Genomic DNA, 23,240 nt, shown 5'->3' on the forward strand with positions numbered 1-23,240 from the left:
CGCCCCAACTTGGGGACAGGGATCCCCTTAACTCCACCTGGCTCAGGGCCACAGCAGTGCTGGTGCAACCAGGTCACAATCTTCCAGGAGAGGAGAGGCAACATGATCTACAGAGCAACATTGGCATCCCCACGTGAGCTTGTTCTTTTCACCAGTTCAGCACAGCACAGAGCAGAGAATGCCAGCTCAGCTGCAGCAGTGAGCCAAGCCTCAATACTGTGCTGATGTGGCAATGCTGCTTTTGCTTCTACAGTCCTTACCCTGCCATGTCCCACCCTCTCCACTGCCTGGTGTGGACACTCACTGTGGAGAAGTGGCAAACATCTGCCATGTAATGATCAACAGCTCTCAATCCACTACCATCCACTCAAGCCTGCATTGCTGACTGCCTCTGCTGACAGACATAAGGCTAGTTTGGTGAGGAAGCTCTTCATAACTCTGGAGAGCAAAGAAAGTAGCCTACAACATCCACAACAGATTTTACACAGAGAAATAGAATAACCTGGTACTTCCCTTACATCCTGAGCTATCTGGGATAACCTCTGCTTTCAGATCTATGTGCAGACTGTTTCTTGTGTTATGTCCAAGAGAGAAATGTTACTACCTCTTTACCTCTTACTGAATGCAAACTGTCCAGGGACAGGCCATTTTCTGCTGCTAATGAACATCTTCCATCCTTGACTGAACTCATGGGAGCAAACATAACCACCCTACCCTGGAGAAGAGGCACTAAAGCTGTTAGTGGTCACTAGTCAGGCAGCCCAAAGCCAGTGTTCCTCACCCTGGACCCATGAGCACAAATCTGCAGAAAACAAGGCAAATGAGTGAGCCTAGCTGCCAAGAAGGGCCACCACTGTTCTGCCAAGCATTTAGAGCCTCTCTTTCAACAATACTGATTAGCACCACCAGCACAAAATCAATATTTACTTGAGAGAAATGCTGGTTGAGAGAAACCCAACAGTGACCTTGGCAGAGGCCACTCCCAAGACATGGGGCAGCATGTCTGTCAGAGGGAGCACATACTGCCTGCTGGAAAGTGCCTGTTAACTCCTCTTTTGTTTGAGACTTCCTACCTTTCAGACATCTGATGCAGTCAGCCCTCAAGGGGCAAAGGTGTTTGTTCCAGATGAGTTCATTGTCCTCCCTTGGGACTCAGGCTGTATCAGTTTTTAGGTCTTTACCTAAAAGGCAACCTTTTTGAGGAGAAAACAAACAAGAGGTGTAGGAGTGAGACGGTGTTATTTTCCTTGGCTGCTTCACTGAATCCATTCAGCCTGCTGTTAAAACTCCCATGCCTTTCATGTAGGGCAAAAACTGAAGCTTATGTGGCAAATAGTAAGAGGGTGTGAGCTTCCTAGACTCAGCTAGGAGCTATCACCTCCCTGGCTGCTCCTCACAGAGAAGTTGCATTGAGCTTTGGGGTTTGGCCCTGTGTTGCTGCCTCCATCCCATTGCAAGATGTGGCAACTTCAAAGCACAGCTCATTGCAACCACCATGTTCTTTGGTCTAATAAAGAGTTGGAACAGCCTCATGCTAGGGCCTTTTATCTGGGATGAGCATATTAACTTTCTTCTAGGCTCAACTCAGGGCTTATTTACTTGTTTAACACATGAGACTAGAGGATCCCTTGAGTCACTGTATTCAAGTCTCCTGCCTTATGATACTTGACCACCTTGTCCCAGATCTTTACGTCACATTCCATCTGACTTCTAGCACATAACCTATAACTTCTTTCTCTCCTTCACAATCTCTTCTACTTCTGTCAATGTTAGTTACAATCCGTTGCTCTGCACAAAGGGTCCCTAGACATCCCCAGAGCACCTAAGCTGTTATTAGCTCTCATTCCCACTGTGGAGGATATCAGCTTTCATGCATAAGAGGGAAAAGAATAATTCTGTATTTACAGCACTCTTCAGTTCCATGCTGATGCGATAGTGGGTACTGTAAAGCTTGGTTACTGCAGATGATCAAATCCTTTTGGGAACATCACGCACCTGATGTACCCCATTTTCATCCTAGTGTGGTAACAGGGCATTTGCAAGAACAGGTACTGTGGCCCAAGAGCTTCTCAGGCTGCAGGTGAATGGAAGGCATCCTTGTGACAACATGACAAGTCTAGGTGAACCATGACAGAGAAGCAACTTCCTTCCTGCACTTGACAAAAGGGCGTTTCCCAGGAAGACTTCCACATCCATCTGCAAAATCAACCCCATTCTTTTTCCCTTGATGACCTCAGCTTGCTCTTCTTTCTCCTCTGACAGCTTTTCTCTCCGGCCACTCTATTGGAAGCTGATATTTTCTTGAGAAGCCAAATTTCTTCTCAACTGCCTTTGCACTGAAACCAAGATTTGAAGGAGGGGGAGGGAGCAAAGTATGGCACATTCAAGCTATAGTGAAATGACATATTCATCACAGCTAATGGGGGCCCACATGGCACCCCAACTGGATTGCTGCCCCACTGCCCATTTCCCAGCTGACTCTGCTGGAGCTTCCCCCATGTTCCCCTCCCCATGTTTCTGATGGTGTCACTCCAAGCAAAGTGGCTGATCTGATTGGCGAGAGAACATGAGGGGTGTCAGAGAAGGTGCTCACAGACATTTCTTGGCTGCCTCAAGGAAATAAAGGCCATCGCTGAGCCTGTCAAAATGATTAATCGCTTACAGGGAATGGGGGGGAGAAGGGAGAGGGAGGGAAAAGGAACAGGAGAAGGGAGAAGAGAAAGACAGATGGGATGGAGAGAGCTATAAACAAATAGCAAAAGCAGGAGACACAGGATTGCCTCTGTGCTGGGGAGGAATTGGAAGCAAGAGGCCCCAGGCTGTGCTTGGGGTGAACTGGTGGCAGATGAATGGGTCCTTCACAGCCCCCAATTTCACTCGGAGATTCCTTCCTCAGGTGTGCACCACTTCCAAACACAGGCTCAAAGAACACTAAGGCCTGCTCTACCAGAGCAGTGTCAGCCCAAGTAACATGGCCTTGTGATGCCTCAGCTCCACAAATCTCAGCAGTTCCTGTAGCTGACAGACCAGAAGCTTATTACCTCAAATGCCAAGCAAGGCCTTGCCTCCAGCTCCACAGCCTGTAGTGGCTAGCATTTGACCCAAATACCCACCAGCACCAGTAATTCTTTGCTGCCAGAAGGATTTTAACCCAATGAAACACGGATGGTTGGGAGCAGCTTCTGAATGTCAGAGGTCCTGGCAGGGGAACTTGCAGCAGAATCAGCCCATTGCCTGTGGTATTAATCTCTTTCACAGAAACTACCCCCTTGGATGCTATTATAACCCCAAGTGCCCTCTCTGTGGGCACGGGGACTGTCCTTTTATAGAAGCAAATGATTTGACCTCACCTCTTTAGCTGCTTTCAGCTCAGCTCGAGCCCTCACACAGCTCACTGCATGAGGCCAGCAGTGCTTAAGCAGCTCAAGGGGCACAGAGCATGCAGCAGATCTTGTAACATGGATTACCTACACAGAGGAGAGCCTCCCTTCTTGGCTTCCCCAGAGGTTAAGTCACATCCAAAGGTCCTCCCCCATCAAGGCATTCAACAGCAAATCCTGACTATTCAGGAAAAAAACCAAACCTGTCTCAGCTGACACTGAGACAAAAGTAACACTTGTGCTCCTGCCATCCAGTACAGTGACATTTCCTACAGCAAGGGCAATGCCCTGCCACATCAAAGTCTGGGATTGCTCAGGGTTTGCTTCTCAGGGTTTGTTGCAGGTTTGGCTGTGAATTCTGACCCCACTACCTATTAAACCACAACCTATCTTCCCCCCCTAAAAAGAGCATGAGGTACACTCCTTCAGATGTAAACACACATTTAAAATGTTGGTGTGAATGAGAAGCAGCCTTCCTCTTGTTTTCAAGAGGGAATAAAAGTCACTACCTGACCTATCTCCCCATCCTAAGCAATGTGACCAGTGATTCTCCTAACTTCTGTCATGATGAATTCTGGATGAAAAGCCCTGTTAGATCCTGTCCTGAGATCTACTGCTTTCTCTTTCATTTGAATTCCTGTGGTGAACACTAGCCACAGGAAGAGGCTGAAAATCCAAGCTGGTGTCATTTGTCTAAGCTCAGAGCCAGCTGGGAATGAGACAACTTGGCGTCAGCTCTCCCCTTTGTATCTGCTTTGATTTCCAGTCACAGAAAGAATAATCACCCTGATGGAGACCTTCACCTCAAGTAAATGACCCAGCCTTGCAAAGACAGGAACTGCCACTGAAATCAATGGATCCAGTAAGCTTAAGTCTTCAGATGAACCAACCAACATTGTATGTCCTGCAAATGGTCTGTCATGCCCCCTCCCAGGCTAGAGCTGTTAATTTAATCAGAGGCAATGCCTCTTCATGCAAACTATACCAAAATGCAACCTGTCAAGACCATGAATGACACCTGTAGGAAAAACAGGTAACATAGATTTCATATGTATGATAATTTGATAAAAGCTCACAAATCCCAAACAAATGCATATAGTGTATTGTGCATGACTGGATGATGAGGTAAGACAGCAAATGACGGACACAGAGAAGTCACCACTGCCTTCTTTTCTTTACCTGTCATGCAGTCCATCAGGTTCCTCCATGCTCTTGTAGAAAATGACATTATCAGGAAAAGAGCCTGAAACTGCTTTCATGTTGCCTATCCTAAGCCTTCTGCATGCCAATCAAGGCCCCTGCCTGCTCTTCTCCACTCCACAAACTGCATGCAAGATGTGGAGAAAGGAGACAGAAAACTTAAGATGTTTCTGTGTTTTTTGCTGTCAGTTTGTGGCCAGGCACTGAGATAGAAGCGCAAGGTGTCAGTGGGGGAAGGACTGGTCTCCCAGATATGCTCTCTCCCTTACTAAGTAGGCATCTGAGAATCACTGAACAGGACTGGAAGGATTTTGCCACACTGCTTTCTTCCCTAAGCTTTCCAAGCCAGCCATAACCCTCTTTGCTGCTCTGTACCTAGGCAGAGATGGCTCTGTGGAGCAACAGGAGCACTTAGTTATGCATCTTGTGGACTTCACTGTGGCTCTAGTGGCTGCCTCCATTGTTTGTGGGATATTCTCCCCCCCTTCCCTCCTTCTAACAAAGATTCTGATTAATGATCACTCATTCCTAATTGTCAAATTTCTTTTCCTTCATCCTGTGTCTAATCACCAGTGACAGAAGCCATTACGCAAATGAGAGCAGACGACTTCCCACAACTGTTCTCGTTGGTAAAAGCCTTGTAATTTAAAGCTCTGATTTGTAGAGGAAAGCTGCGTTTCCCCAAGGCGTCCGGGCATCTGTTCCACTTACACTCCAAGAGCCTCGACTTCCGCTCCCTCCCCCCACAATTAGTCCTCTGCTTGCAACAAATATTTGACTTTTGGAGGCAGTAATTAGAACTTACTTTGCATGTGTTTGTCACAGTAACAGCATCTTTCCCTTTCCTTCTAGGCAGCACCAATGCAGAGACGTGCCCAGGGAAGATGGTGGCTTCAGGGCTTCCAAGGACATTGATGGGAGAGGCGCTTTCCAAAACAGGAACAGAAGATGAAGACCAGAAGCAAGAGTGCAAGGAAGCTTCTCACACACATGAGACAGAAATTAATTTCTCTAAGTGTAAAAGCACATGAGCAAAGGCAGTATCTCTGCCCCAGTTGCTGCTCTGCTTCCAGGACTGAGATGATGCATTAACAATGGTGGCCAGGAGATTGCTGAGACCGTGAGAGCACTACCCCCATTCTAGGGCTTTAAGCACAGTTGGCTGTGTTCAAGGTCAGCTTGGTCATTGATAAGAGCCATTGCAAACAAAAGTCTTGGCCCAGGCCTGTCTCTCTCTCTCTCTCAAGAGCTGCTTTAATGCCAAGGGTGACCCCTTGCCCCCCAGCTGAGTTAAACTGCCCCTGCACTGCAGCTGTGTCTGATACCTCCTCAACCCAGGCCTGATCCTCACCTCTTGGCTTCATCTTGGACCTGATTTATCACTCCAAATTTCCCTAAGCTGAGCATGACCCTGATCAACAAGGGGGTGAACAAGTGGATCAGTTCATAAACCCATGCACTTCTCTTTACACAGGAAAGATCCTGCAGCTATGATTTACAAGGATTAAGAATTCTCCTCAGAAGAATCCCACTTTTTAAGCAACAGGGAAATGAGGGGAAAAAAAAAAAGAGAGAGAAGGTATTAAGGGACCTAAGTTAATAAAAGAAAACAAGAAAAGGACTAAAAGTACAAGTGAAAAATCTTGGCCTCTGACCTAGTTTTCAAATTACATGGTTCTCATCCCTCAGTTTCCCCTGCTCTTTGCACAACTAAACATTTCTGAGCTTTGTGATGCCACCTGTACATTATCCAAGAGACACTAGCAGAACAGAAAGGCTCAGACATAGCAGATCACAAAGTTTGATGGAACAGAAGCAAGGGTGTTCAGAGATGATGATCTCAGCAGGCGCAGCAGGGAAGGGTGAGCACCCAGAGTCAGACTTCCTGCACTTGGCTTTCCTACTCCCTTCTTCACATTCACCTTGTTCCTCCAAGGGTGTGAGGAGAGAATGCCAGTCAGGGTAGCCCAGGCTGAGGCATCACTCTCTCTCTCCCCCACCATGCCAACATCCCTTACCTACTACTCAATATTTACATCTTAGCCATTTGCTCAGAATTAGTTAACATTTCACCAATGGCTAGATTTCATAAAATAACTTGTGTTTACTAGGTAAAGAAGACTCAATCTCCCAAGGCTGCTAAAATACAGCACAGGTACACACAGGAAGCTTCCCCCCAAATCTCTGTGATAATTAAGTTCATTAGACCTGGTTGTGTAGTTTGCTCCAGCCAGTCAGTGACCAGAGTATGGTGACACCATTCAGGTCAGCAGGGAGGAGAATTTCTCCCTTCCTACCAACACCTGTTGACAGGGTACAAGGATACCATCTTATTCCCAGCTTTTCTTTCAGGCTTATGGAAGTAGTGCGGAGAAAATTGTGAAGACACATAATAATGCAATTGGTACTGCTGTTTTGAAGGCCACTCTGGAGACCAACAGCCTTCACCAGCGATGAACACAAGTGCAATTGTCAGCCTGAAAGGTTGCTTATACACATATGTCCTTATAGAGTTCTTCTACACAGCCACTCACAAAACAAAAGCCACACCATTCTGTTGTTCAACATTGGTTGTATTTAAGAACTACACTTCAGAAGGTACCATGTGTTTGTCACGCCCCACCCCCTGCACACACACCCCTAGCAGAGAACACACAGCTTCCCAATACCATGGCAAGGGGCATTGAAAGCACAAGGTCAAAGGAAGGGGGGGGGGGGGGGGAGTCAGTCCATCAGTGCATTGTAAATGAGCTTTCACAAAGTCAAGTGCAGCAAAACCTGTTCAGACACTTTAAAAGTTAGACCTTTGGCAAATAAAAGAAAAAAAAAAAAAAGAGGATCCTAAAAGTTCTCTAAGTACCATTCTCTCTCCACATGGGATATGAATTCCCACCCTGAGCTTCAAGAGCTGATGGTGTCTAACAAGCAGTACTGAAGACTACCATGTGCTGAATAAATAGCACAGAAATGGGATTTAATTTGAACATCTTTCAAAGAAGGGCATGTGCTCAAGGTTCCTGGGAAGGCCTTACTTTTGGCCAATCAGAAGCTTCTTCCCCAGTTGTCCAAAGGCTGAGCACTGATAAGCATCCAGCTGAGTGACCTTCATCTGGATCTAACCACAGCTCTGGAGCATCTGCAACATGGCAGTCAGACTACTCAGTAACACATATTTCTTAAACAAGGACCTTGTAGCTGCCAATTAAACTTCATTTATTCTGACCAGTAAAGCAGCCAGAAAACTCGCCTCAGGACCTCCTGTTTGAGAAGCCTTTCACTTTTGTGAAAGACAAACCCACTGCAAGTGGTGCATGAGCTGTCCCAGCACAAGACGGGACCTGAGACCAAAGATGGAGCACTTCTCAGGTAGCATGTTAAACTTTTATCAGAACCCTGATAAAAGTCAGGGTTCTGAACACTGATCAGAACCCACATCAGAGCAAGCCCAGCACAACAGGGAAAACACTGGGAAGTCTCAACAAAACAAATTCTACACTTTCTGGGATGAGCTACGTGGGCTATGAAACAGCTTCTCCCACCTCTAGCTCTTGGGACCCATTACAACCGCATAAAAAATACAAGACCTTTGCACCACCCCCCAAACCAGGGACAGCAGTGCAGCATACCTCAGGGAATAGAAAGCCAGCTTCCACATGAGCCTAAGGCTCCTGCATGGAAGAGGAGAAGGAGGAAAGCAAAGTTATTTTTCAGTGATTACTGAGGACTCAAACAGAGGCTTATCTGGTTCCTGTGCTCTGGTCTTGTCACTTCCCAGTCTGCCATGTCAAGTCTCGCAACACAAAAAGGATCAAGATAAACTTAATCACATTTAAACAAAAAGCCCTGAACTCTTTCACATGACTGTACAAGGAAGAGAACCACACACTGGCATGGATTTAACTGATGGACAGGAGCCACACAAAATCACACAAACATGCGCACCTGTGCGCAGCCACACACACTTGAGTTCTTGCTGTTTCGGTAAAAATGGCACTTTCCTTTGTTAGTCTGAGGAACCAGCACCCCTGGTGGGGAGAGGTGATGCTCTGTACCTATCTGACACTGTGTTTTGACAGTTGAGCTCAGCATCCCTTGGAAATTACATTTTAAAATGTGGCTTAATCATTCAAGACTTGGAGAGTGCCTTGGCATTTATGCATCTCTTTCATAATGCTACATCCCCTTTTAACCATACTGCAGCTTCAGAAGAGCAGGAAAGAAGCCTTCACTCCCCAGAAAATGCTGTCAGAAAGGAGATTTTTCTAGAGTCATACAAGACAGATGTTATTTGGAAAGCATAGGATTTGGTGCTCACACACTAGATAAATTCATTCTGATCTCTACCCTGTACTACATCCAAAGTGTAGATGTCTTAGGTTTAAGTAACTGAATAATTTTCCAGTTGTTCAACACACACAGGCCATCTCACATGTTCATTTCCATTAATGTACAAAGGTGCCACAGTTGAGCAGGAACAGGTCCTCTAACAACAGAGGACTGTGAAACTTAACATTTTCCACCTTATATCCACTGCTGGCACCAACACAAACCCAGCCAGGAGGTCCAAACCCCATGAGGCTGAGGAAATAATATTGCTCCTGGTTATCCTCCAAGCTCTTCTTCATATACCTGAAAATCCTGAAGTACCACATCCGAGTGCCAGAAGCCACGCTCCTTGTTGTGGCAAACAGGGCAGAGGGAAGAAAATAAACAAGTTAGTGAGCATGAATCCAGCTTCCAGTAAGTGCAGACTGTTTCTCGGGAGGTTCAGTTAGATGAGAGTGGAGGATGAATAGGGTACTAATGGTTTTGCAGTTCCAGTAGCCCCTTTATTGTAGTGGGGCCAGGATAGGCCAGGAAACCCAACAGTCTGTTAAGTGCTGCGTGCAATACTAGCGCTCAGTATCTTCCATTGCTTGTGAACAAAGCAGCTCCAACATCCGCCAGGGGCACCAGGCATTAGTCATACCGGCCCTTAATCATCATATTCAACAAGGGACCCACCTGTTCAAAGCAAAAATAGGTCATTAGCCAGGACAGCTACACAGAAATGGCAGTGCAGAGCCTGCTCCCTCTGCATCACAGAGCCCAAGATACACTTAATCACTTCCGAAGTATTTTCTAGAAAGGCACTGGGGCATCCACAAACACATTCTAAAAATACCCTACCAAAACAGCAGGTTTTCACCAGACTTCAGGTGACACCAAAACATTCAATCCAGAATGGAAACATGCTTGAAACATTTTCACTTCCCACCCAGCATTTGTGATTTCTAAGTAGATGCTATTAAAGGGAGTCAACAGTCATCACAGGTTGCTTTTTTCAGGGCAGAGAAGGAACATTCGCACTCATTGAATCCTCTCTGGTCTCTGGGGTAAGTAAGAAGGGGGGCTATGACTGATGATTTTGCTAAGGGGTTTTTTCCAGTCAAGACCACTCCCACATCTTAGCACTGCCTAATCAAGGAGGGAGGTTCAGAATGCTATGGCAGTAAAATAATCTCAGGGGAGAGGCTAAAGAGGAGTTTCTGCACAGTGATAAGGATTACAGACCATGAAAACATTTCTATCCTTGACCCGCATTTCCATTTTCAGATGATCAGATCTTCTCTCAGTACCTCAGTCTTTTTAGACTGAGTATCTTAGTCTTTAGTATCTTTAGTATCTCAGGGTTTAGTTTTTTTTTTATTTACAAGACAGTTAAGATTGCAAAGAATTCAGAGATGAGGAAGACATGTTAAAGATGAAGCACATGACTTAATAGAGGAGATTTCTCTTATTTAAGAGACTTGGATTCAACAGGTGAAACAGGTTCTCTTTTTTTTTTTTTTTCTTTCTTTTTTTTTTTTGCAAATAATGGGTGTCACTGCTGCACAGAAGGCTAAGGAGGGTCTGGGAACAACACTTTCCTGGAAATGCCCAAAGTCAAAGCACACTTCTTCCCACATACAAGAACAACTACTTCATTGTTTGTGATGGTCCTTTTCAGAATTATGGTTTTAAGAGCTTCCCTTTTTGTAAGCAAATGACCTTCTGAAGACTGCAGGAAGAACCAGCAAAAGAGCAATCTTGCTTTCTCCCACCCTAACTGCGGCACCTAGAGAGCCAAGTAGCTGTCATCTCAAGTTTTGCATTATGCCTTAACAATTTCAAAAGCAGTGACTACATGGTTCTTTTCCATACCTCCTGTGGATTTCCTAAGGCTTCTCCCAGCATCTTCTCAATGTTCCTCATTATCGCCACTTTCTGATGAGCCTTTAATGGATACTCAATTCTCTTTGGGGTTGGGGCACCCTGAAATATCAAAAAGAGCTCATGTGCATGCTTCCTGTATTCGTAGCTTATTCCACCTTCCCCCAGTCACCCAGATCTTCACATACACAACTCTGAAGAAGAAAAAGTAGCTTCCAGAAGCAAATGACTTGGCACCATGAAGTTCTCATATTGACAATGTGTGCCAATACATCTCTCTCTGAAAAAAATCCTCTGGGATGGAGCTATCCAAGCTGTGCTTGTACTCACCTTGTACCAGAAGTTCACAGTGATGGTAATCCCCCCATTCAGGAGAGACTCAATGTGGTGCCACCTGTATGGAAATCACATAAAAAAAAAGAAACTATTGCTGTAGCTTACAGTAAAATACCTTGGATGATGAGTTCAGACAGCACCAGACAAGCCTTGCTCTATACCTCCTGCATCAAGACCTCAAAACTTCTGGAAAGTTCTCCTTATTTAAATATAGATCATTTTCTCACACATGTTAATGAGTACATGTACAATTAATGTGGTGTCAGGGAGAATTACTATTCCCATCCAACAGACAAGACTAATAAGCATACTGGCCCAAGATACCAAAGAAAATATCACAGTTGCTGGAGAAATAAAAACAAAATACTTTTAATAGCCAGCCCAACACTAAGTAGAAAACATTTTAAACATCTGTTTTTTATCACAGTGCAGTCCTGCCATCCTTCTTACCAGTACATAGGTATGTACAGCACATCCCCAGGTCCCACCACTGTCTCATAGCCAACCACATTCCGGAAGTTTGGAAACTTCTCATAGTCAGGATTGTCAAAGTCCACCTAATAGAAGAAAACATTAAGAAACTCAGAAAAATTTCCTACAATGACAGTCCTCATTATTGGCTCTCACTGTCAAATCATCCTGGTCTTCCTTACATGGTTTTTACATTTCCATTTGTATCTTAACTTCATTGTGAGGTCCTGCAGTACGCTCCAAGTATCATATAGGTAGGAATCTTGCAATTTGTCTGTCAGCGAATTTGTTTGACCAAGTGATCAATGAAACAGAACAGAGAAGGTAGCACCTGCAGCCCCGTTGTGCTATCAGTAAGAGGGTTTTTATGGCCCTAGTACTTGCAAGTCAGGACCAGACACAAACAGAAAACCACCGGTCCTTCCACCAATGCATTCCCCACTTGACAAGTCTGAATAGAGGTTTTGCAAAAGCTCAGCAAGTGTTTTGCAGCTTTAACGCCAGTGCAGCTTCCTCCCACCTAGCATCTTTGCAAATGCCCATTTTTGGCATGGAGCAGACAACAGATCTGCTACTCTCACCTGGCTCTGTCTGTCGCATGGATGGTGCACAGGATAAGGGTAGAGGCATTCAAACTGATCAGGAGGAAACAGGATACACCTCTTGTAACCCTTAATCTGAGCAAAAAAGTTCTGTTGCTCGTCATAATGAGCTGGTGTCACATTCCCTACACAGAGAGAAAAGATAATCAAGACACTCTCATGTACAGGTATGAAAGAGAAACAAGTTATATTCCTTGCTAAAGACAAAAAATGTACTCCCACATATTCAGAAACTAAACGACAACAGGAATGTTACAAACTGATCACTCTATCAGTCAGCCTTATTGAGCAGTTGCTACTCCATTTCCATTCTAAATCCGTACTCAGCAACTTTGGCTCTACAGGATTAGGATTTCCAGCTTGTTTCAATGAACAGCAGATGCTGAATGTTGATGGGAAGCTTTTTCATGAAACAGTTTGTTTAAATGACAGGCTGTTGAACAGACTGTCAAAGATTATGAATCTAGTGAAAAAGAGTTCAATGGTGGGATTTGAAAAAAAGTCCTCGAAGTTTTGCAAGAAAACAAGTTAACAATCTCCGTCACTGGAGCTCCCAATAGCACCTACTCAAGTCCGATTAACAGTGTTTGACTGTTGCCACTAGATCTTAAATTTAATAAAATCTTCAAATACAGTAGGGTGTGTTGTACCCCTCATATCTGTTTTTCAGGCTGTTTGCCAATTCAGATATTACTCTCTTGGCCTGCAAGAATTAAGGTAACAGTTAACCCTGTAACTTCATTAAATAGATCATATGATCACATGCTGCTCTAAAGACATTCCTTTTTCTAGCACATGCTGGTTCAAGACAATTCCTTGGTTCTTGTGCATAACCTGTTAATAGGATTGTAGTGGTTATATGGCCTGTAAGGAAGTGTTGGTCCACTGATTTTATATTATGTTATCTCAGCTAGTAAAACAAGTGGCAAACTCAAACTACTGTAGGTTGAGTATGACTTGGTACAAATGGAAAAAAAACATCCAAGGTGTGTAAACAAAAAATTATAATTGGCTATGTTTGCCACATTGATTGTAGGCCCTCACACTTCACAGAATGATGTGTATTTCTTGCTCAGTTATAAGATTGCTTTCTAGAAGAGTGTTCTCCTTGTCAACAACCTAGTGATACTTGTGTCTTCCAAGGCACCTGCCTCTAAGTCAGGCTCCACTTGAATTTGGAATTCTGTTCTATCCAGATAGTTTCAGAATTTACCCATCTTTAAGTTTCCCACTGTCCTCTAGTCTTTCAAGAAAAAAAAAAATCAGGTCTTAATTCAAAAGTGAATTCCTCCTCCCAGTGTACTAGCTCAAATAAGAAAAAAGACTTCACAAAATAATCAGATCTCCTCCTGGGCAGATATTGGACATGCTCAGAAAAGCCCAGAAGTCTAACACTGTTCAACTTACAAACCTTTCTGCATTCTGAATTTGCAGGCTTCGAGCTTTTTAAATCTATAGTGCCTGAAGCATGAAAACAGTAAACAGATCCCAGGATATGATTAGCAGTTACTGGAAACACAGTCCCACCATCATCAGAGCCTTTCCATGAGCACGTGACATTCAGGCATTCACAGTACATCTCTGGCAAAATACAGACTATTCCTTTCCTTGCTTCCTCTTTATAACCCAAGTTAAGGTGTGACAACAGTCTCCTCCCAATGCAGAGCCTTAAAGTAGCTCTTCTGAAGGAACACACAGAAACTAGGGGGAAATCCATTTGACAGACCTTCTGGAACTGAAATACAGAACTGCTGATGTAATCTTCTCTCCTTCTACTCCAATCTGAGGAAGCTATTTACCTTCCATGCCAATAAGAAGCAAGTTAGAAGTCAGTTGACCCCAGCCACGTTTCCCTTGCTGCTTGTTAATCCAGTTCCAGTTGAAGCCAAGGAAATCCACCACAATCTTCCTTCCAACTGTATCATTCAGTGTTTGCTGTAGATATAGCCTGGATTGTCCAAGAGAGAAGGCAGAAATCAAGAATTAAGCTTTGTCCTGAACACGGCATACTCTGTCTCTTCAGAAAGATTTCAAAACAGAGAAGCAGTTCCTTGAGATTGTTCTATCACTACACAGTTTCAACACCTGTGGAAGGAAACAGTTTCAAAAAGTCCCCCAACTTTTCTGTAAGGTTTCCCAATATAGAAGAGAACAGATCTCAATTCAACTTGAACAATTACAAAGAAAAAACATAATTTTAAGGAAGGGCAACCCTCTCGCAGGGCAGGAGGAGGAAACTCTAAACAGACCAGCCATTATCAAATATCAAATCTGTTCATGTCTAATCCCTAGATGAATGCCATCCCTCTAATACACCTGCAATATAAGTTTCTTCTTCTAGCAGAACTACATGAGGGAAAGAGAGGGCTCAGGAGGGCCTGCACATTTCAGTATCAAGTTACTTAATGCCATGTTTACATTTAAACATAAAGGATCAGAGGAATCAAGCATCTGTACCAACAATCACAGTATTACAGACTGCTGTCTGCAATGCAGGAAAAAACCACATTTTTAAGGACTGCCTTCTCTCTTGGAAAAAGTACAACCAAAGCTGAGAAAGAAAAGAAAGGCACAGATGACAAGAGGGCATGGGTACAGTGTTGCTTCCAATGAAGACACAATTAAGCATCTTAATTGTGGGGGCTGTGGCTGAAAATACTAAGGGTTTAAGTACAGCTACTGATAGGTATATTTTATGTCCACTTGAAGCTCCTCTCAGTAACTCACAGCTCTATTAGTGGCACAGGCTATCACCACCAGTACACAGCACATCCACAGCCTGGCCTCATATACCCCAAAAAGGGTTAGCTCCAGATGCCTTGGGATTCTGTGGGAAAACTTAAATGTCATAGCCTGTACCTTTTCATTAGACAACAAGCTTCTCTACCAATACCACAGTCTGCCAAAAAAAAGTGAAGCTTAATTCTTTCTCTATACAAACCCTGCCTCACACAGTGCAGGAAAAAAGTAAATAAACTGCCACAGCCAGTGTGAACAGTTTGTTTGGTATGATTTTCTAATAAGGTAACAAGGCTGCTGTCAACTAGAAGCCCTGCAGGAAAAGTAGGATTATTAAAAAGAAACAAAAAAAAGATCAAAAAGTTCAAGACATTTTATTCATCAACACCCACTGAAGAGAAACTTAGCTCCTGCCTAGGTCTAAAGAAACAGAGAAACTTCCACACTCCACATATCACTTACCTCTCAGCACTCCCTTTTTGTTGTATTTCTTTGAGTCTGTCCACAAACTCGGCAAACTTCATTTCTTCCCTACTTGACTTGGGTTTGAAGTTCTTAAAATTGGCCATTTTCTTCTCATCGTAGTATAAAAACTTGTGTGTGCTGGCACTATACACTGAGAAGTCCCCATTGCCAATGTTTTCCTGGAGGTAGTCCAGGTCCCATTTCAGAGCAGGATAAACCAGATTCGTATCTGTCAGCACCACTGGCTCCTGGAGAGAAATAGGAAGTTTATTGATGCAAAGACCTCTTGAACTTAAGACCAAGCACATTCCATTACTGCACCCACAAAAACTCCCTTTCAATTGAGGAATTGGAAAAGGCATTTGAAGTAATCACATACATTGTTCTGGGAAGAAAACCAAGCAAGACGTGATAGGTTTTAAGAAAGTGGTGGCCTGGGGTTACAGTAAGCTCCTGGTAGCAATGGGACAGATTGCACTACCTACTTAGCCAATCTTTATTAGCGAGGTTAGACAAACACTAGCTGGCAACACTTCTGGGCCTGCTTGGTCCTGCCACGTAGCCAGGAGACACAGTAAATTCCGGCTGGTCACTTCCAGCCTCAGCTGTGAAGGGGTAAATGCCAGCAGAAAGATCCCTCTGAATCCAGAAACAGAACTCATCTCTTTTCTCAGAGGACTGCAAATAACCAGCCATCAAAAAACTGACCATCTCTTCTACAGCAAAAAAAGAACCATTACAAAAGGAAGACAGAGGACAGCGCCTATCTCCTCATCTACCAGCAGTAAGCAACCTAACCAAGGCAGCGCTGTGTTCCCAAGCTGTGCATACACAACTTCCCTTCTTGCAGACTTTCCTTAAAAAACCCAACTACCAAACTTACCAAAATGAGGCTGAGCTGGTACAGAACCAATGCAAGAGCCACCACTGCAAAGGAACCTTTACATCTGTGGTCGCTCGTACTTAGAAAACAACCAATACGTCCCCAGTGTTTTACACAACGTTCGCACAACTTCCATCCCGACAACAAAGGGATTAAAACAAACGTTTCCCGCGAATTTCACAGTTCAACACTGTAGCACCGAAGAAAAATGTCCATTACGGCAGAGAGGAACGGGACAGCAGCTACAACGGAGCCCGCGCGGTGCTCCGGACGGACAGGGCCGGGATGAGGAGGTGACTGAGCCCGGGACCTCCCTCACCTCGTTCTCGATGAGCTCCTCGGCGCGGGGGTCGCTGTGGCTGAGCCGCGGGATGGGCCGCGTCTCGAAGGAGTAGCGGCGGAACTGGGAGTCGCTCCAACCGGGCCCTGCCGCCACCGCCGGGCCCTCCCGGCAGCCCGCCGCCGCCGAGGAGGAACAGGAAGAAGAAGAGGAAGAAGAGGAAGATGAGGAGGAGGAGGACGAGGCCGCCGCCATCGCCGCCTCCACCGGAGAACCCGTACCAAGGAAGGCGGAAGCGGAAGCTGCGCACCCATGGCAACGCCGGAAGCGGAGGGCGAAGGCGGAGGGCAGAGGACCATAGAGGGGGGGGGGGGGGAGAGCGGGAGCGGCGGCGGCGGCAGCGCCCCCGCGCGGGCGGGGGCTGCAGGGGGGGGGCTCCTTCCCGCTGTCCCTTCCCAAGGCTCGCGGACACCCCCGGGAGCTGGGAGCAGCGGCAGGGGAAGACCCGCCGCAGGAAGCAGAAAGAAAGGATCGCCTGTGCAGCCTCGCTGCCGAGCCCCAGGCCGCCCAGCGTGACTTCAGCCGGCTGCCCCTTCCCCTCAAAGGCGGCGGAGAGGGCACAAGAGCTGCCCCTTGAGCATTTACATTGCCCTGATGGAAACAGCACTGCCCGCTGCCTCGGTGTGCCGAGAAGAAATGTACCGCGGGGATACGCACCCGAAAACGACAAGGTTAATTAACACTTGCTACAAAAAAAAAAAAAAAAAAAAAAAAAAAGCACTGCCTGGTGCAACTAACACCCAGCCTGTGACGGCGAGTACATCATTTTAGCAGGATTTCATGAGCTGTGTGACTGCAGCTGGAGCTGTTGAATTATTTTCTTATTATATGTTTATTATGTGAGACAAACTCTACATTTGGCTTTTAATCTGCAAACAGCAAGAATGATGATCGCTATTTCCCAAGAATGCGCGCCACATTAGGCATCAGCTCTGGAGAAAATTTTGGTCTCTGGCATTCAGTGGTTTTCATCTTACAGTAGCTGGGATTTGTTCTGCCTGCACAGAACTTTGCCTTTTTCGTGAGAATAATGCAATTTATCTTTGTCCTTCCAAAATTTATTAATATACTTAGTTTCTAGGAAAATTAATGCCCTCTCACCTTTTAAATCTACAGCATTTCTGCTGTACAGGTTAACAACATTTTTTACAGTGTATTTGGTATATTTGAAACATAGCTGTGGAAAAGTCAAACATAATTCAGAAAATAAATACCCAGCAGTGAAGAGCTGATGGAAGAGGTAGCTGACCACAATGCAAGGCTGCAGTGAGGCCTGAGCCCAAGTCAATGGGAGCCACGGTCCCCACTTCCAGTGCTGTCCCCACACCGCTGTCTGCGCTGTGAGCTCCAGAAGTGGGACAGGTACCAAATAATGCTCCATGGAAAACAGCAGCAGCATCCACACTGGAAGGTTGGGCTCTGAGTTAATAACTTTATTAGATAACTGGGTAACTTCACTGCATACTCGTTTGTAAGGGAATTGGCTGAATTAAGATACCATCCCTAAAATGACATCAATAGGCCTTTCTTTGGGATAAGTGAAAGGATCCTGTTCTTCATCAGCCACAAAGCCCCCATCTCAGGCATGCTGTATCTCAGATATGTTTTTGTGGTTCATCACTATCTTCATTCAGTTATTAGGTTTAAAATTAATGTTGTTATTAGAAGGAATGGCTTTAATGACAAATTGTCTGTGATGGTTTTTGAGCAGCAAAGGTTTATAATGTAAATCGTTACAGAGACATTACCCATTATGACTGATGTGAATAACTGAAGGAAAATGAGTTCAACTACCACAGAGTTTACATAATGAAGTAAACTGCAAAATCCTTTAATGTTCATATTGATTTTATTTACAATAATACATTGCTTACATTTGAAGAATCACATTCCTAAATTAACATGCCATTTCTGCTGTCCACCTTCCCCTGGCTCCATGGAGATGAGACGATTACATTTGGGTATTGACTTTAATAATATTGATACTGATCCAAAAAAAGACGATTTGCATAACGCCGCCGGGCACGGCATCGATCCGATTGAGCATCGATCCGGCTGCCCTGCAAGAGGCTCCCCGCGTCTGGAAGCCAGTTCCTGCCATAAATTCCCATTGGCCCGCCTCAGACGATGACAGACAGACCAAAACATCACAGTGATGCCTTCTCCGTCCATTAACCTCGTGTCAGTACTACAGCACCAGCGGCCGATTAACGCCGGGGCCGGTACCGGCGCCAGAGGCAGCCCCGGGCCGGCCCTACCCCTTCGCCGGCCCCGCCCCCGGCCCCGCCCCTTGCCGCTGGCCCCGCCCCGCTGCTCAGTTCCTCCGGCGGCCGCGACTGCGCCTGCGCGCTGGGGGCGATGGCGGCGGGCGCTCTCCGCGGTGTCCTCTGGCCCCGGGCGGCTGCTGGGCTCAGGGCGGCCCGGGCCGCCTTGGCGGCGCCTTCGGGGGCGCGGGCGGGTGAGCGGGAAGGCGGAGGCTGGAGCGAGGGGTCGGCGGCGGGGCCGGGGTGTCTGGGGCGGCGGGCCGGTGGTTGCGGGGTCGGGGCGGGAGGGCGGCGCGACCTCCCCGGCCTGGCTGCAGCTGCTGGCGGGGCCCGCACCCACTCTGCCGCGTTGCTCTCCCGCAGCCTCGGAGATGTCCAAGGACATGATGCCCGGGCCGTACCCGCGGACTCCGGAGGAGCGGGCAGCCGCTGCGAAGAAGTACAACATGCGGGTGGAGGACTATCAGCCCTACCCCGACGACGGCTTAGGGTGAGCTGGCTGGTGCCGTTGTTCCGCAGCCGGGAGCCGGCCGGGGCCAGCAGCTCTTGGCTTTGTGTGGATGTGCTGTAGGCCGGTAGTCCCTGGCGAATGCCTGGCTTTGCTGTACTGTGAGCTTTGAAGACACTTCAGTGTTTTAAAATAGAAATGAATGGATGAGTTAGAGGCCTATGTGAATAAAGTGCAAGAGACTTCATGAGAGAAACTTGAAAGGCTTCATATGCTGTTGTATTGCAAGACTAAGTGGGATGAACTGAAAGTCATGTCTAGAATAAAGGTTTGAGGAGATGTTTGAATGTTGGAGAATACTTCAACATGTGGCAAGATAATTAGGGTTCCATATTTTAGTTAAGCTTGCATTTTCTGTCTTCTAGTAGAGCCCAATAAGGCCAGTTTGGGGAATGCCATTTGTTATGGTGACTGGTATCAAGGTGGTTTTAATGCATTTCGAAATTGTGTGTGCATAAAAGCTATAAAAACAAATTAGTACTTAATTCTATTTCCTTAGACCTGTATTATACTGTCTCTGACAAATTCTATCTGAATGAGTACAGATTTCTTTGTTTGGTCTTTTGTTTGTTTCTCATAGGTATGGTGACTATCCCATGCTACCTAATAAGTCTCAATATGAGAGAGACCCCTGGTACCAGTGGGACCAGCCAGACATGAGGCATAACTGGGGAGAGCCGGTAGGAATGCCAGTCCCACTTCTCAAGTTGTTCAGCAGTGCTCTTGTTACTGAATTCTAACATGCGCCTCTTGGTAGTGCTTTGTGTTGAATCCTTTGTGTAATTTCATCACCAGTGCAGGTGTGTGTTGCTTGTGCAAGCAGGGACAATCTGTTCAAGGTGAAGTGACCATCTGGGTAAATACTGTGAAGGTGCTGAGGACAGTTAACTTATTAAATATGAGAATGGAGACTTTACAAACTTAACTTTCCCTGCAGGAGTAATTTTATTTTCCTCATCAGACCCAATACAGGAGCCTGGTTCAGAATTGTTTAGCAAAGAAGCCATTGTTTGAATAAAGTCATTTTAGTGCAATGCAAGTAGCTACTGTTGCTTTATTACTGCAGGGCTTTTTTGATAATAAGGATGTTCTCTCTAAAGAAGTTTGCAGCATGTCCTTAAGACAAATATGAATACGTTATCTATGTTAGCTTTGAAAATCTAAGCTACTCAAATTCCTTTCAGGAGTAGCTCTTCTCTTAGTGCATATTTTTTTGTGAATGGCTGCAATCTGACTGCAGTTACTGAGCTTGGTAATTGGCTTGTAATCTCTTTACTAAAAGCAAGATTTCATCTAAGTATATGTGCTTAATATATCATAGTAAAACCATGTCAGAGCATTTCAGCATGTGTACCACAGCGAAGTGCATGTTGTAATGACTGTAAAGGCACATGAAAAAAAACCATGTTGATTCTGCGTTGTAGTGCTTCCTGCAGGAAGGCTTGTGTACAAGAGCTTGTGGTGTTGTGGTGCATGTGGTGTTGGCAATCAGGAACAAAGAGGACTATACTGGTGTATTTCCAGGTGTCAGCAGATGTCTCTGTTTAGGCAGCTTTAATTTCTGCCCATTCTGGCTCTGGGTTTGATAGGAGATGGCTCTGGGGGAACTAGAGCTGGGAATCTGGAAGCGGTACTTGAGCTGCAAATTAGTAAGTCCTCTGCATTTATTAATGTGAAAGGAGACTATAGGCAGAACATGCGTGAGACTTCCCTATTTATACTTCAGGGCATTAGCTTGCTACCAGCCTTGCCCTTGTCCTGGAGTAACAACAGCAGGTCCTCTCCCTGTTTTGAGGGACCAGCTTCCAAGTGTCAGTAGTTGCTTCTTTGTTTGAAATAGCACTACTTTTTTTGGGGTATGTGACTGAGCTTCCATTAATGAGGGTTCCAGTTTATACCATGCCTTTCCAATGGTCCTGGGGAACAAAGCTGAGGTGGAATGATTATGCATAGAAATAAAAACTGCTGCTATCCTGTATTTAAGCATGTTGTGTGGTATAAGCATAGGATGAAATGTAGAGTCTTTTTTTTAAAGAGTTTTACTGTAAGCAACAGTTTGTTGTGACTGTAGGTAAACGGTGTACCTCCTCTGTGGCTTTATCTGTACATTTGAGGTGGAGATGAAAAAGCTTCTGGCAGCGTTGTGAATGCTGTAATGTGCTGCTTCCCTTGAGAAAAGCGGCTTGACAACTTTATAAATGTGCAATTGTTTTCCTTTGTTCTTTAGATGCACTGGGACTTTGACATGTACATTCGGAACCGGGTTGATACCTCCCCCACTGTCGTTCCCTGGCACACCATGAGCAAACACTTCTTTATCTTTTTGAGCACAATGCTGATCATGTTTGTTCTCGGAGAGATCTACCCATCCTACAGGCCTGTGGTGAGTGAAACCTAAGGGTAAAGGGAGGAAAAGTAGCTGTATTTCTTCTCATTGCCAATGCCCGTAAGAGTGGTTTTGCTGAAAATGAGTGATGTGTGTGAATGCAAAACTGCTGCTGGTAGTGGATAGGTCAAGCGATGTCCTGTGGCCTCTTCTAGTCTGAATTGTTCTCTTGACTGGCCTGGCTCAACTCACAGATGCTGCTTCATAGTGATCAGTCCCTGTTCACAGGGAACTAATTTGAACTATGCTTCTTACAGTATCCCATCTTTGCTCTAGGCACTCTCCTTCCTTGTGTGGGCTTCTACTCAAGTGAGATGCTTTAACTCTTCTCTTGCCCTTGTGTTTTTAATTATATCTCATGAGCTGTATCATTTGAAGAATGTGCTCTTGAAAACTGACTGAATACACAATCAGCTTTTGCAATAAATTATCCTCATGCTGTGAGATAAACTGTTGATTAAGATTAAAAGCATTGATGTTTCTGTTAAAAAAAATAATTTATGCAAGGAATCCCCTCTTTCTGAATTTACTTTCCTCATACTCTAATATTCTAGCTGAAGCACGTAAGAAACAGAAATTTAGGTCATAAATTACAAGCTTTAATTTGGGTGGGGGTGGGATGGGATGAGACATTTTCCTCTTACCTGTTAATTTGTTTGGTGAATGTGGTGAATTTGCCACTCTTTGTCTCTCCTTGTAGGGACCGAAGCAATATCCCTTCAATGACCTGTATCTGGAGAGAGGAGGAGACCCCAATAAAAAGCCACCAACAGTGATACACTATGAAATTTGAAAGTTGTTCAAGTGCTACATTTCCATCAGTTCTGCTGGGGAAGGAATCTTCTCTAGTTCACTGGCATATGTTAACACTTGTTCTTTAATGTTCAGTTGCTAACTGCAGTGAAATATATCAATGACACCTACTGTGTTAGTTGTCTTCTGTTGGTTTGAGAAGGCTGAATTATAGCTAATGAAATGAACTTTGGCATTTTTCTAAATGGGATAGTACCTGTGAGGCAAAGTTAAAACTGTAGAGCTAGGACTGCTGGTCATTTATGTATCTTGTGCACAAACATTCCTCACCTGTGCCTGTTTATGTAGGCAGTACTGCTTGTGGCCAAGGCATTTATTGCAGGTGCTGCTGGGAGTTGGAGTGTCACTGTATACTGTAAAATGACAGAAACAGATTGGCAAATGCCAGTCCTTGGGAGCCTTGTGCTGTGTTTGCCCTTACTGGGAGTTGACTTTGATCTCTTCCAGGTCTAGATGCCCTCTCAAGTGAAGTTTGTACAACCAGTAGGAAGTACTTGTGAGGCACAGAGCCTTGCAGTGTGTAGCTTGAAGCTGACAGCAGAGCTGTGTGGACAGCAGTGGTATGAAAAGGCCAATGAGCAAGTTCAGCTCTGGCCAGGTCTGCTTTGGTCCAAGTGCACAGGTGCCCATAATAGTTCCTTTATGGCCTGAGTTCATCCAC

The 23,240-nt window shown here is 45.2% G+C and overlaps 2 protein-coding genes across 2 annotated transcripts; one reads left to right on the forward strand and one right to left on the reverse strand.

Annotated features, from left to right (window-relative positions):
* Positions 1 to 8,982: 8,982 nt before the first annotated feature.
* On the reverse strand, positions 8,983 to 16,840 carry HIF1AN (hypoxia inducible factor 1 subunit alpha inhibitor). The gene is made up of 8 exons (XM_005520558.3): positions 16,588 to 16,840; positions 15,383 to 15,633; positions 13,981 to 14,129; positions 12,161 to 12,306; positions 11,559 to 11,665; positions 11,103 to 11,166; positions 10,764 to 10,874; positions 8,983 to 9,584 (listed from the first exon to the last, which is right to left on the reverse strand). Exons 1-8 carry the CDS (start codon positions 16,801 to 16,803, stop codon positions 9,540 to 9,542), a joined length of 1,089 nt encoding a protein of 362 aa, XP_005520615.2. The 5' UTR covers positions 16,804 to 16,840; the 3' UTR covers positions 8,983 to 9,539.
* A 2,103-nt stretch (positions 16,841 to 18,943) lies between these two features.
* Positions 18,944 to 22,690, forward strand: NDUFB8 (NADH:ubiquinone oxidoreductase subunit B8). The gene is made up of 5 exons (XM_005520559.3): positions 18,944 to 19,066; positions 19,236 to 19,362; positions 19,961 to 20,060; positions 21,608 to 21,763; positions 22,467 to 22,690. Exons 1-5 carry the CDS (start codon positions 18,967 to 18,969, stop codon positions 22,557 to 22,559), a joined length of 576 nt encoding a protein of 191 aa, XP_005520616.1. The 5' UTR covers positions 18,944 to 18,966; the 3' UTR covers positions 22,560 to 22,690.
* Positions 22,691 to 23,240: the final 550 nt, after the last annotated feature.

The sequence above is a fragment of the Pseudopodoces humilis genome, chromosome 9 (genome assembly GCF_049639895.1).
Source record: "Pseudopodoces humilis isolate 2021_Gansu_Grassland_sample_001 chromosome 9, ASM4963989v1, whole genome shotgun sequence".
NCBI classification, from domain to species: domain Eukaryota; kingdom Metazoa; phylum Chordata; class Aves; order Passeriformes; family Paridae; genus Pseudopodoces; species Pseudopodoces humilis.